Genomic DNA, 14,738 nt, shown 5'->3' with positions numbered 1-14,738 from the left:
CTTTTATTACACAGTAACTATTAAAATTAGGAAAATATATATATTATATTTTCCTAATCTATGGATACAAATCTCAGTGTTTGTCTTTTTGTTATACCCTGTGTCCAGTTATAACAATTAAAATCTAGCAATGAAAAATCTGCTTGGCACTGGATTTGATCCTGGAACCTCCAGATCTAGTGGAGGAGAACTTGATTATTAAGCTACACGGTATACATTGGATTCATTGGGCAAATAGTCATTACATTGGTTAAGATACGCACGATTGAAGCGCTTGCTCGAGGTTAATAACTAGCACTGTTGACTGGTACATGTAACAATTGTTAAGCTCGCCCAAAACGCAGGTTGAGCACCCAAAACCTTTTAGCAAAGGTAGGTAAATATTTTCCAAGTAAGTTACTCAAATTCATTAGGTAATTACCCTATTACCCGTGCAACTGCGAGCATTCACCTAGTTGACCATATATTTAAAGACCTTTTTAGCAACTGAGCAACAACACATCAAACGCAGGAACTATATTTACTATAAAATATCAGACTATACTTTATAGCATCGCGTCTTTCAAAGAAAATTATAGTTCAATTAAATATAATATGCAATGTTATATATCGACAATTAATATTTATCAGATTTTAATGGCTATGAAATCCTCCCGAGGATAGGGTTTAGTGCCAAGCAGTCAAGGGACATTTTGTTTGTGGTGCATTGCCAAGAATTTCTATGCTTCATTCGACACAGCGACCAATCATTTTCAAAGCATTTTCCATCATGGTTACGATCACTTCAAATAAAGCTAAACTAAGTTAGTTCGTAGCTTATCATCCAGAACAACCATTTGGTTTCATGTGTTTGGCTACCGGAGTCGGTTCATGCGTGACACGAGTGAATAAAGAAGGAAAACCTCTATCTACGCTTGGCTCGCTACTCCTGAACACACTATTGATTTTATATATGTTTTAATTGTGAAGAAACATTTCATATTTACTATAGTCACATTTACTTGATAATATTCTAGAGGCCCACAGGTGTGCTAGTGATAATCTCAAGAAATATAGGAGACCAATTTAGTAGCGCAGTTCAATGTGATGAAACTAGGCAGAGATAGTGGAGACCAGGAAAAAACAGTAAACAGACGCAATATACTTGTATTGCTGGTCTATCCTCACAACAGAGTTAAGAGTCAAACAATCGAAACAAACAACTAATTCTGACCAACACAGAATCTTAACCAGACCATTCCTTGCTGCTCACCATCCATGGATAATTCATCACCAAAAGAACAAAAATGTTGCAGAGCATCAGGATTATACCTCGAGGCGCCTCCTGAAGTAGTCTTTAGTAACGACTAACAATTAGAAATGTACACAATATTTATACATGAGTCTGGTGACTACCCTGTGTATTACATTTACATCTGTCTGCACACTATATAACTGCAACTATGCACAGCAGAAAGGAATGCATACTCCATCCAGGTATGCATTATAGATGGTTGCTAGGTAATTATAGATGGTTGCTAGGTAATACCTTGGCCATCAATTAAAATATTTAGCAACTCGTGCTCAAAATGTGTAGAAAAGACTATTCCTATAGCATGGTAAGGTGTTAGCTGCATAAGCAGTTGACCGCCACTTCGACATTCTTTGATCTTTATGAACCCAGAATAGCAAGTGATCAATAGAAAAGTGTCCACAAAACGATGCTAATAATGACTAAGTTACACCAATAACAATTAATTATTTCATGGTTGCTGTTCGTATCGAAGTCTATTTTCTAACTCCAAAGCTTACAGTTTTTTTTGTTAAAACTTTGAAAGCAACACCACAGAAATAATTAATAACTGTATCAGGCTAATAGTCGTTCGCTGTTTAACGCAATCTTGAGACTTCGACATATGTAAAAAATGTTTACAGATATTGATTAGTCGTTTTGGCAGCTATGATAGAATTTTGAGACTAAATCTATTTTTTGAGAATAAAAACCATTTAACATTTACGATGGAATTTTGAGACTAAATCTTGTGCTAAGTGTCCATGCAGCTAAAAGTTTATCATTATTTCTGTGAAAAGTATTTTAAATAGCAACGCGTAAGTTTTGCTTAAATAAAAACTTGTTTAGCAGCTAATATCGACTAGTTCAGCAGTACAGAAGAGTTGAGGTCAGCAGACATTGTAGAAAGTATTTAACAGCCAGAAGATGAAATGTTTCCAGATGAAAACAACAATTAGAACGCAACTGACAAAGCAAACGATGCAAATATTTTTGTTTCAAACATGCTAATTTTTGTTTCTGCATGTATTATAAATATGCTTTGTTTATGTCATTTGTTCATGAATTTGCAGCATTTGATATATAATCTATATATATATATAAATATCAGTATTTGTTTTTGTTGGTCAGTATAAGTGTTCATGTGTTCAATTATAACAATTGACAAAATAAAATGATTATTCAGTCTATGTACATGTTTCAATATTTGTCTGCTTGTTTGTGTGTCCAGTTGTAACGACAAAACTTTAGGAGTAAAAGATCCGCTATGCAATGAATTTGAACTTTCAACTTCAAGTCCTGCAGACAGGCATTTATCCAATACACTAAGCTGCTCAAATGGCTATACTATGGAATAAATTGTGCCCATACTCATTACACATGCCAATCTTTCATGGCTTCACACTAAACACTGCAGCTAGCATTATGCTAAAATTGTTGTCAAGAGGAAAAATGCTTAAACTCACATGGGCAGCAGGACAATAATTGTGGTCAGTATAGAGCTGCAGTAGGCACCGCAGCCAGTACAGAATTAATTACACAGAAATACACTGAGTACACAGAAATAACCTGAGTACACAGAAATAAACAAACACCTTCATTTAAAAGTTAAAAAGGCAGATGTTGTAAATGTTGATTAAAGTAAGTCTTCTGAGCAAAAACTTTTTTATTACCCATGAAATGCTGATGATTTAGCTATTTATTATTATATAACTTATAAATTTGTAGATTTATAGCATATTATTTGATAGCATCATTGCGGTTATCCAAACTCGGCTTACAATGGATCGACGCACATAACTTCTAATTTATTGCATATAAAAAGACAATTTTGGCAGCAAACTAGCAAACATATCAATGAATGCAATGAACTTTTATGAGACATTGTTAAATATAGTTATGAAATAAAATTATGCCTTCAAATTTAAAATGAAATAAAAAATTGAAAGCTCCAACAAAATTGCAACGCAGGCTATACGATCATCATAGGATAATTGCAAGCAATAGATATCAAATGTTAGAGATATTTCTCAGCTTACCAATACATACAATGTATTTATTTAAAGATCTACGACAAGTAGGAGGTGAGTTATAGCAGATTCCCTATATTTAAAAAAGTTAATGGAAGAAGAGTACAAAATGTAGGCGACATTCGCTTTGCTCGTGAAATGGTTAAATTGATCTTCCCAAAATTCTGACGAGCTATTTAAAAAATACAAAGCCGGCCTCTATTTGAACGTCACCTCTAATAAAACACCACTACAAGAGAAAGGTTAAAAAATAGAGCGCTATGGTATTCAAATAAAGGTTTCACGGAAAGCTTTCAAAGTTGCCAGTTTTAACGTTGATATGAAAAACATTTGTCTTGCTATGTCATAGAGGGATCCTCAATGGAAAGTATTAAAAAAATTCTGAGCTCACGTAGTTATTTGTAAAACTCTAGCTAGACCCTACTCGCTGGCCACTTGCAAAACAGAATGGCTGCTTTTTCATTAATTCAAGTATTAAAAACAGTGTAATAACATATTGTCCGCCAAAAAATAATAAACAATGGCAGTGAACATAAGATTACAAATTGATAATTATCTCGTTATTATTAGTGCAAAATAAAAACTAGTGCGTCGAACAAACAGTAGAATATTCATTAATCCTACAAACAGAAACCTCGGCTCCTCTATTTTTATCCTGTTATCTCAGTATCGCTACCGCGTTCCTCTTTTGGAGTTGTCTACACTATTGGTTTGATAATAAATTCACAGATTTTGACTTGCGATTACAACGATGCTATTATTTGCTTCAATCTCCTCTTATGGAATGACAACTCCATTCCTCAGCAGACTTGAAAACCTAAAGATTTTAGCCATTAGCATTTAGTCATGCATCCAGCTATGAAAATGAAGAATTGATGGATAACCCAGACAGATATGCATGCTCGGGAGGTGAGCAACTTAAACCTTGGGTCCATGCATAGCAACAACAAAGCAGGCAGCCACACGTACAACTGCATTAACCTAAAAGCTGTCAATACCATTAACTTTTGAAACATTTTCTGAGAAAAACAAAATCAGAGCCACATTTCAAAAAGAAATACCCTGCTTTCCTTATATAGAGCTAGTCAGAAATGAAGCTAGTACAAATGAGACCAACAGACTGAAAGACACTGAGCTGACAGGCTGCAGTTACCAGCCAGTATATGACACCTTATGCATATGAGCACCAAGTCATGCAGTACATCCCTGCAATACTCTCCATATGTAAAACCGGTATGGAATGGTCCGGGGCAGGACAGACGTTAAGAATGAGCAACAACCATGCACCAGCCTTGGATGCTTCTTACCACGGGACTCTAGTACTCCATCTACGCACACACCTTCAACTGCATTTATGGAATAATGTTACAGCTTACATAAACTGAGCCAGCAACGAACAGGGTGGCTAACAGTTAAAACCTCTCAATATATAAGTGAGAGAGCAGACAACTCTCATTAATTCAATCCCATTCTACAATACTTGTTCTGTAAACAGATTGATGCACCATTAATAAACAAGAACACAGTGAATGGAACTACCTCGCCTTCATTTCCTGCCTTGGCAGCCTCAATGAGTATAAGAAGGGGTACATTTGTTTCAAGGAATGAGTCAGAAACATGGTCGACCACAGCCTTCCGTAACTGCTTTCTCAGATCTCTCGTTTTCTTACACATGTTCTCTATGGCCTTGTCAAGGGACTCTGTTGGTTCCTGCTCCCCGACCTACAAAGCAACACCAAGGCCAACTATTGTGGAGCTTATTTGGTGTGATGAGTGCCAAAGGAAAAGGTCATTAAGGAAATCGTTGTTAAGCAGAAAAAATAATCCAGCAGAAAAAAAAGAATTATTTTGAATAATCTTTAAAACAAGTTGAATAGGTCAAAGGTCACAACTATCCATAAATAAATAATAACATTGAATCCCGTGATGTGTGCTACTGAGATTTGTGTGTATTTCCTTAAGATATAGCATAAAAAGTAGTTTGGATTACAGCGATAGTTGGTTACTTTTCATATTTTGATAATTCATGACATGTAAACTTCAATTGTCATTATATTATATTTTTAGTCATCAACGTATCTGTCGCTAGATAAAATATGGCACAAAAGCAATTTTTTGAATGAGCTTTTGATGCCACACAGCAGTTCATGAAGTCTTTAACAGTCTAATATATACCAGAAACTACAACTGAGGCTTTTATGCTAAAACTGCTAAAACACTCATCTCTAATCCGCAGATTCATCAATGGATTAACACCAGATTCCAAATAATTTTTTAGCATAAGTTAAAAATATAATATTATTAGATAGAAAGGTATGCAGTTCAATGCTGTGGACTCAGAAGTGAACTTCAATATCTTTATTAAACGCTTCAACGGTTGGGCTAACCCTTATATACATGTACATGTGTTGTATATATAGTAATCAGATGCTTATGCCATGTAGGACATGACATTGCATATTGTTGTTTGACTTATGAGCAACGCTCAAGCAAGTGATTCGATGGCCAGGGGAACTATTAGCTAATACCCAATGAGAAGACAACCCTTATAATTTTCTAAAGCATAAGAATATAGGTTTGAAATTATCGACCATGAGCATCATGTGGGCCAGGCACTGTCTTGGTTATAAAATAATAATTAACTCTTCATTTACAGAGTGGCCAAAGTAATAGAGTGATTGACTAAAAGATCTCATAGACAATAGGAAGAGACAACTAGAGTGGGAGAGTGCATTAGTAATAATCTCTCTGTTGCAGTCGGTCAAGGTGACTAAGACTGTCTATGGTTGTGGCTTACCAGTGCATCATGCACAAGAATACCTCGAATCTAGGCGTAATGTAATACACCTAGATTCGAGGTAATTAATAAGCGATTTGGAACCCATAGATTTTTACCGCAATTTCTTAAAACTCACACTCAACTGGTTATGAGATTTTTAGTTATCATCAAATTTTTTCCACTTATAAAAACATAATAAATATGATTAATTATAATATTTAATAGAAACGCTCATTTTTTGTGTTAACGAAACACTGCTAGGCCACGCTTCATTTCCGTTAATTTCTTTTCAAGTCAGATCTAAATGGGGTTACGTATGATATCATTAATAGTAATGGTAAAATATAAGATAGATTGGCAAGTAACTTTTTTTGATCAATTCCTTTTGATATCTCCATTGAAACTGTCGATAGATAACTTAATAAATAGAATAACCTGGGCATACAGGGTGAATCTGGGCTATTTTAGTTTCTTGTTAAACTTTTCCAATGCATGATGACAGTAAAACTAAACAACCAGCATGCGTGAATCCTTTGCTGAAATTAAGAGACTAACAAAGGTCTCTGATAAGCTGTGTATATAAAGAGTAGAACTTGAGCCAAGTTAGTCCGTACTCTACAGGATGATATCAATCACTAAACTGCGAGTGGACAATAGCTATACAGGTGCTTACATTATGCTCATACTGCGTGAGCAAGTCCTGCAGAGCCTGACGCACGGAATTACACTGTTTCACGATATGCTCTCTTCTTTCATCTCTCGTGCATGACGAGTCAGCCATGAGAGCCGCTCCACTAATAATACTCTCCAGACGCTCCTCGAGACAGGGACGGGTCCTTGAGGCGTTGTAACTACTCGGTTCCATTATCACCTTGGACTAAAATAAGTAACAGAACTGCAAGTTGAAAACTGCACTCACCATCTGCGCATTAAGACTCGGTGTAAAAGTCATATAGCGTAAAGTGCATGACTTTTAATTACGAAATTAATTCGGATGCAGAATACAAACAAGTCAAAGAGTGAATAATTGCCAACGATGATACCTTTAGGACGAGAACCGAGAGATGACAGTTGCAATATGCGACACAAAAAAAAAGATTCATGCTGGTGTAAGTTCCTAATAGGATATTTGTATTACTGCTGTGCTTACATGTCCTACTGATGAGACAAAGCGGCTAGACACTATTAAACCAACTGCCAAATTAGAAGCTGAGTAGAACTACTAGGAAAGCCATCTCAGGTATTACTGCGCAAGAGTATCAAAAAAATTAAAATCATTCCGCAAATGTGAAAATTGCTTGATAAAACATTTGTTATGAGATGGCCTTCTATAATGGTGCTTCAAATTCCTCACACACGAAAGAAAATAGGGAGAAGTGTCATGTCATGTGGGGTGAAGATAGCAGCTTACAGCATAGTAAAAAGCAGAAGGTATATAACAGTTCCACTACAGGCAATAAAGGCAAGCTCCAGCACAAACAACCAACCCTATTATAAAGAGACAAAAGAAAGAAGAGCACTGGCTGTGATAAGAAGCATATATAACAATAGATCACAATAAACGATGCATGTCTACAATAGGTATTACAGGTTCACAAGAAAAACAAGTACAGCAGCAAGTATACGCACATCAAAGTCCTCGAGTGCCGCAGCCAGTTCCCCTATTCCCTCGTAAGGATGGTGAATGGATGGTCCAGTAGCCTGAGAAACCTCTCCAATAGTATGGACGGCGTCGGATACCTCCCCCATAACGTAGTCTCTGTTTGATTTAGCGGCAGCCAGCTCGGGATGCTTTACATAAGTCTGCAGGAATAGAGATACGTACATTGTATGACATACTCTTTCTCATTATCTCCAATAAACATAGTCGTGATAGAATGGATATTGGAATATCTCCAACTTGTAAAATTTTAGTCAAAAGTGAGAAAACCACTTTGATGCCTTAAACTAAAAACCCATAACTCAATTTAACTGAAGGACTTCACACTGACAGCTGTTCACAACTATCATAAATTATTATTTGTTTGTTATTTGAAAGTTCTTACAAAGTGATGTCAAGTAGAAATGCATATTAAAACAACATGTATTGAGCGGTAGGGTTAGATGAAAAATCAGAAGTTGACAAACAAACCAACTAACCTCCAGATGAGAGCATTTAACGAGGTAACTAATGTAAACTGAGAGCATTTAACGAGGTAACTAATGTAAACATAATTCACAAAAATAAACAGTTTCTCTCTTATCTAAGTAGAGAGTTTTTACCACATATTTCATGTAAAGACAATTCCTAATTCATTACATAGCAATTACAACACTCACTACTCTAATACAATATTAGATCAAACTCTACTTAGAAAGCTCATACTCTACCATAACTTGAGTAACTATGAAAAGGCAGACACAATGTATAGAGAATATAACAAACTTAATTTTCTATTACTAGCCTTGACACGTTTTGAATTTATGTATGATTCACTATTCGGAGACAAAATATATTTAACTTTGGCGCCACTACACAGGCATCAACCGACAATCACTATCAAAAAGACATTTCTAATTAGCTATAGTGCAAGACAGCATTACTGGTTTCGCTGACATTATAGCCACAGTTTACGGAGCACCTACCTCCACAGCCCTTCAATACAGACCATTAATTAAACTTAGCGTAAGAGACATAAGTAATCACCAATGGTCAGACCAATATATTGAGGCACAACTAGCGCTGTAGCGGAATAACGGCAAACATTTGGTTCTCAAGCCACAAAAAACCTCACACACAGATGAGACATGCCTTGCAGGTAGTGAGTAGCATCAGAGAGTTCTTCTTAAGAACTGCTCGAGCTGATGCCAGATCATCCCTTCTCCGTGGGTCTTTTAGATCCATCTGCCGTCTGCCAGTGCGATCGGCTAGCTCAACAACTCGCCTGCCCAAGGAGCGAAAGCTGTCAATAACTTCCTGTTGGCTTGAAGCTTGATGTAATCTGTGAACGTCCTCTTCCACCTGCATGACAGTAAAAAGTCAAGGCTGTCTATATTTATAGTAAGCAAGTTTTAAGGATTACTCACATGAAATTTTAAAAGGTTTTATCAGAAAGTGTAGATAGTTTTTTATCATTGAAGATTCTGTTGTTTTTTTAGGTGATCCAGCTGGCAGGATGTTTTAAGATTAAAATCGACAAAACTTGATCGAAGTTAAAACTTTCAGAAGAAAAAGGCATGCCTTGACTTCTCTCAAAATAATGTCATTAATCGTGCATATTGTTTATAAGTGATAAATACGAGTCACATGGTCACATATGGTCTCGTATATGGTCACAGAGGAAAACAACAGACAAATTCTAACCAATCTATGATTAAATCCTTTGAAACATCTATAAAAATGTATTTGAGGCTATATTTGAAGTTTTATTGCAATAATCATAAGCAAATAAAAATTAAAATATATACCAATACAGGCGCGTAACACTGCAATTTGGACGCAATAGTCGATGTCACAACGAAAAGGACAAACAGAAAGTGTGACTATTGACGTCATTTTTAGAGAAGTCTTCTTCTCGTTTTAACTGCAATCAAGTTTTGTCAATTTTAATCTTGAAAAATCCTGGCAGTCAGGTGACCCAAAACAACAAACAAAATCACACATGATACAAAAACATCTTTACTTTCTAATAAAATCTTTTAAAATTTCATGTGAGTAATCCTTAATTACTGCATTTATATGAAGCAAGTTTAAATACTGACACAACACACAAGACATGTAACAAGACACGAGCCCCTAAAAGTGTGTTTTGTGTTAAATTTTAAAATTGGCTGTCGCAAGTGTAAGATATATGGCAATTATGGCTATCACTTCAGTTAGGCTAAGTTGGGGTTACTGAGATGTGGTGGCAGCAAAGATGGGTAAGGTGTGAAATCAGCAACAAAGCGGCTCTTACAGCGCGGAGAGACTTGAGGAGCAGGTAGACATCAACCATATCAGCGAGTATTAACAGTCTAGTGACAGCCGACAGCAAAGCCCTGGCAGCTCTCACCATAGAGCTCCTCATCACGGATGAACATGGGTCATCAGCAAACTCTGAAGAGGCGATGTGCATATTATCTCCTGGAAATATAATATATACAGCATACTATCGCCTTGAAATATAATATATATATAGCATAGTATCTAATGTAAATATACTATATACAGCTTATTATCTCCTGGAAATATAATACATACAGCATACTTTTGTAAAAAAAAAATAAACAGCAGCATATTGTATTACAAGCTAGGTAATACTAGGAACTTTGCAAGTCATAGGACATCAACTAACAGGTGAATGACAGGTGAATGACAGGTGGGAGTGGTCATGAGATTCAGCAACTCTGTATTTACTAGACTCATGAATTAGATCTAATGCAATTGCAAAACAGCACAGCTAGAGATCATACTATGAGCTCTGAGTGTAGTTTCACTTCCAATGATTTAACAAAGCAAACGATATTTTCATAAAATGGCTTATGTGGGTGACAGAAAAGAGTAATTACCAGCTTGTCTAACGTCATCCACTGCAGCCATCATTTCATTGCGCACTTCAGCATTTTCATTAGCAATATCTTCCCCTTTGGCAATGAAATTTTGAGTAGCTTGATGCACCGCCTCACACAAGAGATGGGCTTTTTTCGATTTTCCTTTTTTCAGCCTTTGAAATATGATTAACAATCAACAAATAATTCTGCTGAAAGTTTGAGCGCACACAGCGCGTGCTTAGCAGTTTATGAGCAAATACAAAAGGGTGTAATGAACAATCTCAACAACAAAAGAAAACAGGATTGGCATTCATTTAGCAGTGGGAGACCCTAATCTCACCCTTCCTTGACCTAGACACCTCGTATTGAGTGTGCTCCTTGTGTGAATAAAAAAGTAATTATTTAAAATAGTAAGTCAAAGATAGACAGGTTGGAAGTTTCTCCTACTTGTGCTACTGAACATCAAACACTCAGTATTTAGCGCAGGTCGTAGATGAAACTAGGTTACCTTGAAGGTCCTTTCTGATTTACTAGAGTTGTAACTTGCATAACCAGAGGCTCAAGCGTTTGTTCTACAGACTTGGTACGAATTTCTAGGTCTGTGAGATTCCATGTAGCATCCATGCCGGAGACATTTTGTGTAGCCATTGAGCGTTGAGCACCAATTCCCAGCTTTAACGACACAAGGGAGAATGTTTTATGGCAAGATTTCGAAATTATACGATTAAATAGCAAGTACAACTAGCCAATTTTTTCAGTGCTACATGGTAGCACAGCTAAACTTCGATATACAAAGTAAATCTGTTCTAATATTTGCTTATTATTTCAAAACCGTCAGATGTTGAAACAAATATTCGAACATGAATACATTGTGTTTTAGTTGATCTATTTCACAGTTAAAAACCTCATGATAAATACTTCAGGTAATTACATATATAGCATTAAAACAAATACATGACATCAACTATGTAAAAAAACAAATTATATATAACAAAACTCAATAAATAATGTAATAATACGTAGTGGTTTTCATTGTGGCATCGCCTTTACATTGATACAGCCAAATTGAGAGGTAGCCTCAGCAACACAGGGAATAGAAAGTGCGTAGGTAGAGATATTGAGCTAAAGAAAGTGCGTAGGTAGAGATATTGAGCTAAAGAAAGTGCGTAGGTAGAGATATTGAGCTAATTTACGTTGAGCTATGTGAACTTGAATTAACATCACTTATTTATATACGCACTTCTTTTTATATTTGATATTTTTAAAAGGAACGATACAGAACACTGTTTAATATTCTTCAGGCATGCAGAACCAACCTATGAGAAGGAGAGCGGTGTACATACATATGTACTGATTAACAAACTTACAATGATCTAAGAAAGTTCGGATGATATAGATTGAAATTTGTTTGATATGTCGAGAGAAATATTTGCCCAAATCTTATGTCAGATTTCACAAGATTTGTGTGTTGGAGAAAAGTTCTATAAGTCGAGGTTTAACTATATAATGCACATCTCTATTTTAACTAAATATTAGCCCTATATGACTACTATAACTAAAGACACAACATGACAACTGACCTCTGACAACTGTGGAGACAGCTTAATAGGCCTACAAGCAAGCATTGTTAGTTAGATGCGATATCAATTATCTAGCAGATTTCATTTGTGGAGATTAGTCTTAGAACAGGGATTAAGTGACTACGCTGAATGTAATATTAACCAAGTGAACATCTGAAACCCATTTTGATTGTTTTTACTAAATGTACTTCAGTATAGCACTTGCACAAATGTAAAGTTAGTTGCATCGAAGGTTGAATTAAATATGTAGTCAAATCAGATTAGTAACGCAATAATATTAGAATTCATAAGTATATTTACTTGAATTACACGTAAGTTGAAAATGTACTTCGATTGCACCAATAGCTGGCAGAAAAGTAATTGACATTGCAAAAATTAGAGGGGTATTTATAGTACCACTGGCCAATCGTTGATATGTTTTGGGAAAGTTTCAGAAGATTTGCAATCCAAACTGTTGCTAAAGCCAATGATAAATGTCACATCCAAAGTTTTCAGCAGACTTTCATGAGCTTGTATGGTGTAACATTAAATAAGCCTACTTGTTTTATCTCAAGATAAGTCATTTTGTAGAGTTGCATTGTATTATAGTTTTTAAACCAGAAGAGAACAAGCTTGTAAGTTGTCACCTTAGGAATCTATAGATGCAATTAAACTATATTTCTAGTATCGTTATGCAATTTGCAAGCTATTATATAACCAAAATTTAAAGTTATTATAGCTGCAATGTCAAATAACATGTATATGCTATTGAAGGCTAGTAATACATACCATCCATACGGTAGTAGCATTAAAGCATTTATATGAAGACTAAAGTAAACATTTCATTTTAAAAAAACCCAATATTTGACACCAACTTTTGAATTTCCTGGTGCAAACAGATATTCCCTTCTCAAATAAGCAAATACTGTTGAAGAAACTACATATCTATAATGCATTCACATTCGCATATATGTGAGCTGAGTTAATAAATGCAATTAAAAGTTCAACTCAATTAATCTGCAGATGCTATCGAACATTACTATGCTATTACTTTCCTACAGTAGAGGACGACAAAGTAACACTATGAACTTTAATCATGGGATAATCGTAATTTTGTAAGATTATCTTTTTATTGTACTAAAAAGTTATATTACAAACTCACACCGAATCCTGATTATTTATTTGACCTACCTCTTACCTCTTCTTCATTAGTACGCACTAAAGTAAAAACAAGTGGTGCGCCTTAGATAATTTTAAGCCTTAACCAGCATTTGTATATCAAAATTATTGCTTTATTATGCAACTAGGAGAAAAAAAACAATAGAATGTCATAATTTATAATGTATTATACTGTTCTAGGTTATTGTTGGTTAATTGTGAGTTAGCTGTGTTATGCACATTCGCTATTATGTACATGTGTTAGCTGTGATTTGTTAGCTTGGTTTTTAAGACCTAAGTTAAACTCTAATCTCGAGACTACGATGAATACGTTTTTAAGCTACCTTTAATTTTCCTAGCAGAAAAATGCATTAAAGAAGCAAGCTTATACAAACTACAAACGCTAAAAAGTTAAAACTATAATAATTACCTTATTTATAAACAGTACAGATGATTTACAGAGACGCAAATTCAAGGCGATCCCATGAGGGTTCTTGACGTTTGGATGCAACTGCAAACTATTTTGAAGCGTAGCCAAACGTGTTTGAAAGATAAATTTTGGTACCAAAATTAAATAGTTCAGCAAAATCTGTTATCAGAAGTATCTCGAATTTGTCAGATATGCGATAGACGCTGAAAACGCTCGTTTTACTACAAGATAAATTATCGGAACGCCATCTTAACTATGCTAAACAAAGCACATCCAATAATATTTTGTCGTCATTACACAAATACTCCGATTGGCAGGATTTCGTGAAAGGCTATCCGGTTGTGGTTTTTCCAATTTTCGTGGAATGTTACGATAACTCATATTTAGGCTTTTACGTGTACATGATTGTACTCTTTTAAAAGCAGTTGTAGCTATGACAAAGCGTGGCCAAGTGTGTGGGTGCTTATATTTATGAATTGACAAGTTTATGTATATCTTTTTTACGTATCAAACTACAAAGAAACTACGATTGCCGTATAATAATAATTATGGCAAGGCAAGATATTGGGATTGTGACGCAATAGAACTGCCTTGCGTCATCGAGGTGCAGGACGTAGTAATGTTCAAGCGCATTACAACTTTCTATGCGCAATAGATATTTACTGCTACCGAAATTGTGCTTCTACTACAAATTGCCCATTGTGATTTACTGTGAATTTACTTCCGTAGTGCATTACTCAAAGCCCAGAAGTTTATGTGTAATGCATACTGCCAATGTGCATTCTTCAAAACTTGAACTGCATGAATACTACAGCTGAACATTGATATGAAGTTAATATTGTGGATCCACTGGTCCTGCTGACTTTTCATACATATGTATTGCAATGTAAAAAACTTGTCAGATGTTACGTTCAGCAAGTTCTAGAACTTGCGCTCTAAACCCCATATCACTCCGGAATAAGGAATCAGGCATTATCATCATTCCAATCGATTAAACTGGAAT

The 14,738-nt window shown here is 35.4% G+C and overlaps 1 protein-coding gene across 1 annotated transcript in view; it reads right to left on the bottom strand.

The window, feature by feature from the left end:
- The window catches only part of LOC137391830 (catenin alpha-2-like), a 34,408-nt gene extending 20,610 nt beyond the window's left edge, over positions 1-13,798 (bottom strand). The window contains exons 1-8 of the mRNA XM_068078368.1: positions 13,736-13,798; positions 11,097-11,260; positions 10,607-10,761; positions 10,015-10,181; positions 8,871-9,080; positions 7,709-7,882; positions 6,753-6,956; positions 4,840-5,022 (exon numbers count right to left, since the gene is read on the bottom strand). Of these exons, the coding sequence (XP_067934469.1) occupies positions 4,840-5,022; positions 6,753-6,956; positions 7,709-7,882; positions 8,871-9,080; positions 10,015-10,181; positions 10,607-10,761; positions 11,097-11,236 (1,233 nt within the window). The 5' untranslated portion in view covers positions 11,237-11,260; positions 13,736-13,798. The remainder of the gene's footprint in view (positions 1-4,839; positions 5,023-6,752; positions 6,957-7,708; positions 7,883-8,870; positions 9,081-10,014; positions 10,182-10,606; positions 10,762-11,096; positions 11,261-13,735) is intronic.
- Positions 13,799-14,738: the final 940 nt, after the last annotated feature.

The sequence above is a fragment of the Watersipora subatra genome, chromosome 3, assembly GCF_963576615.1.
Source record: "Watersipora subatra chromosome 3, tzWatSuba1.1, whole genome shotgun sequence".
In the NCBI taxonomy this organism is placed as follows: Eukaryota; Metazoa; Bryozoa; class Gymnolaemata; order Cheilostomatida; family Watersiporidae; genus Watersipora; species Watersipora subatra.
Note: the sequence above shows the minus strand (reverse complement) of the source record. Positions and strands in the feature narration are given on the sequence as shown.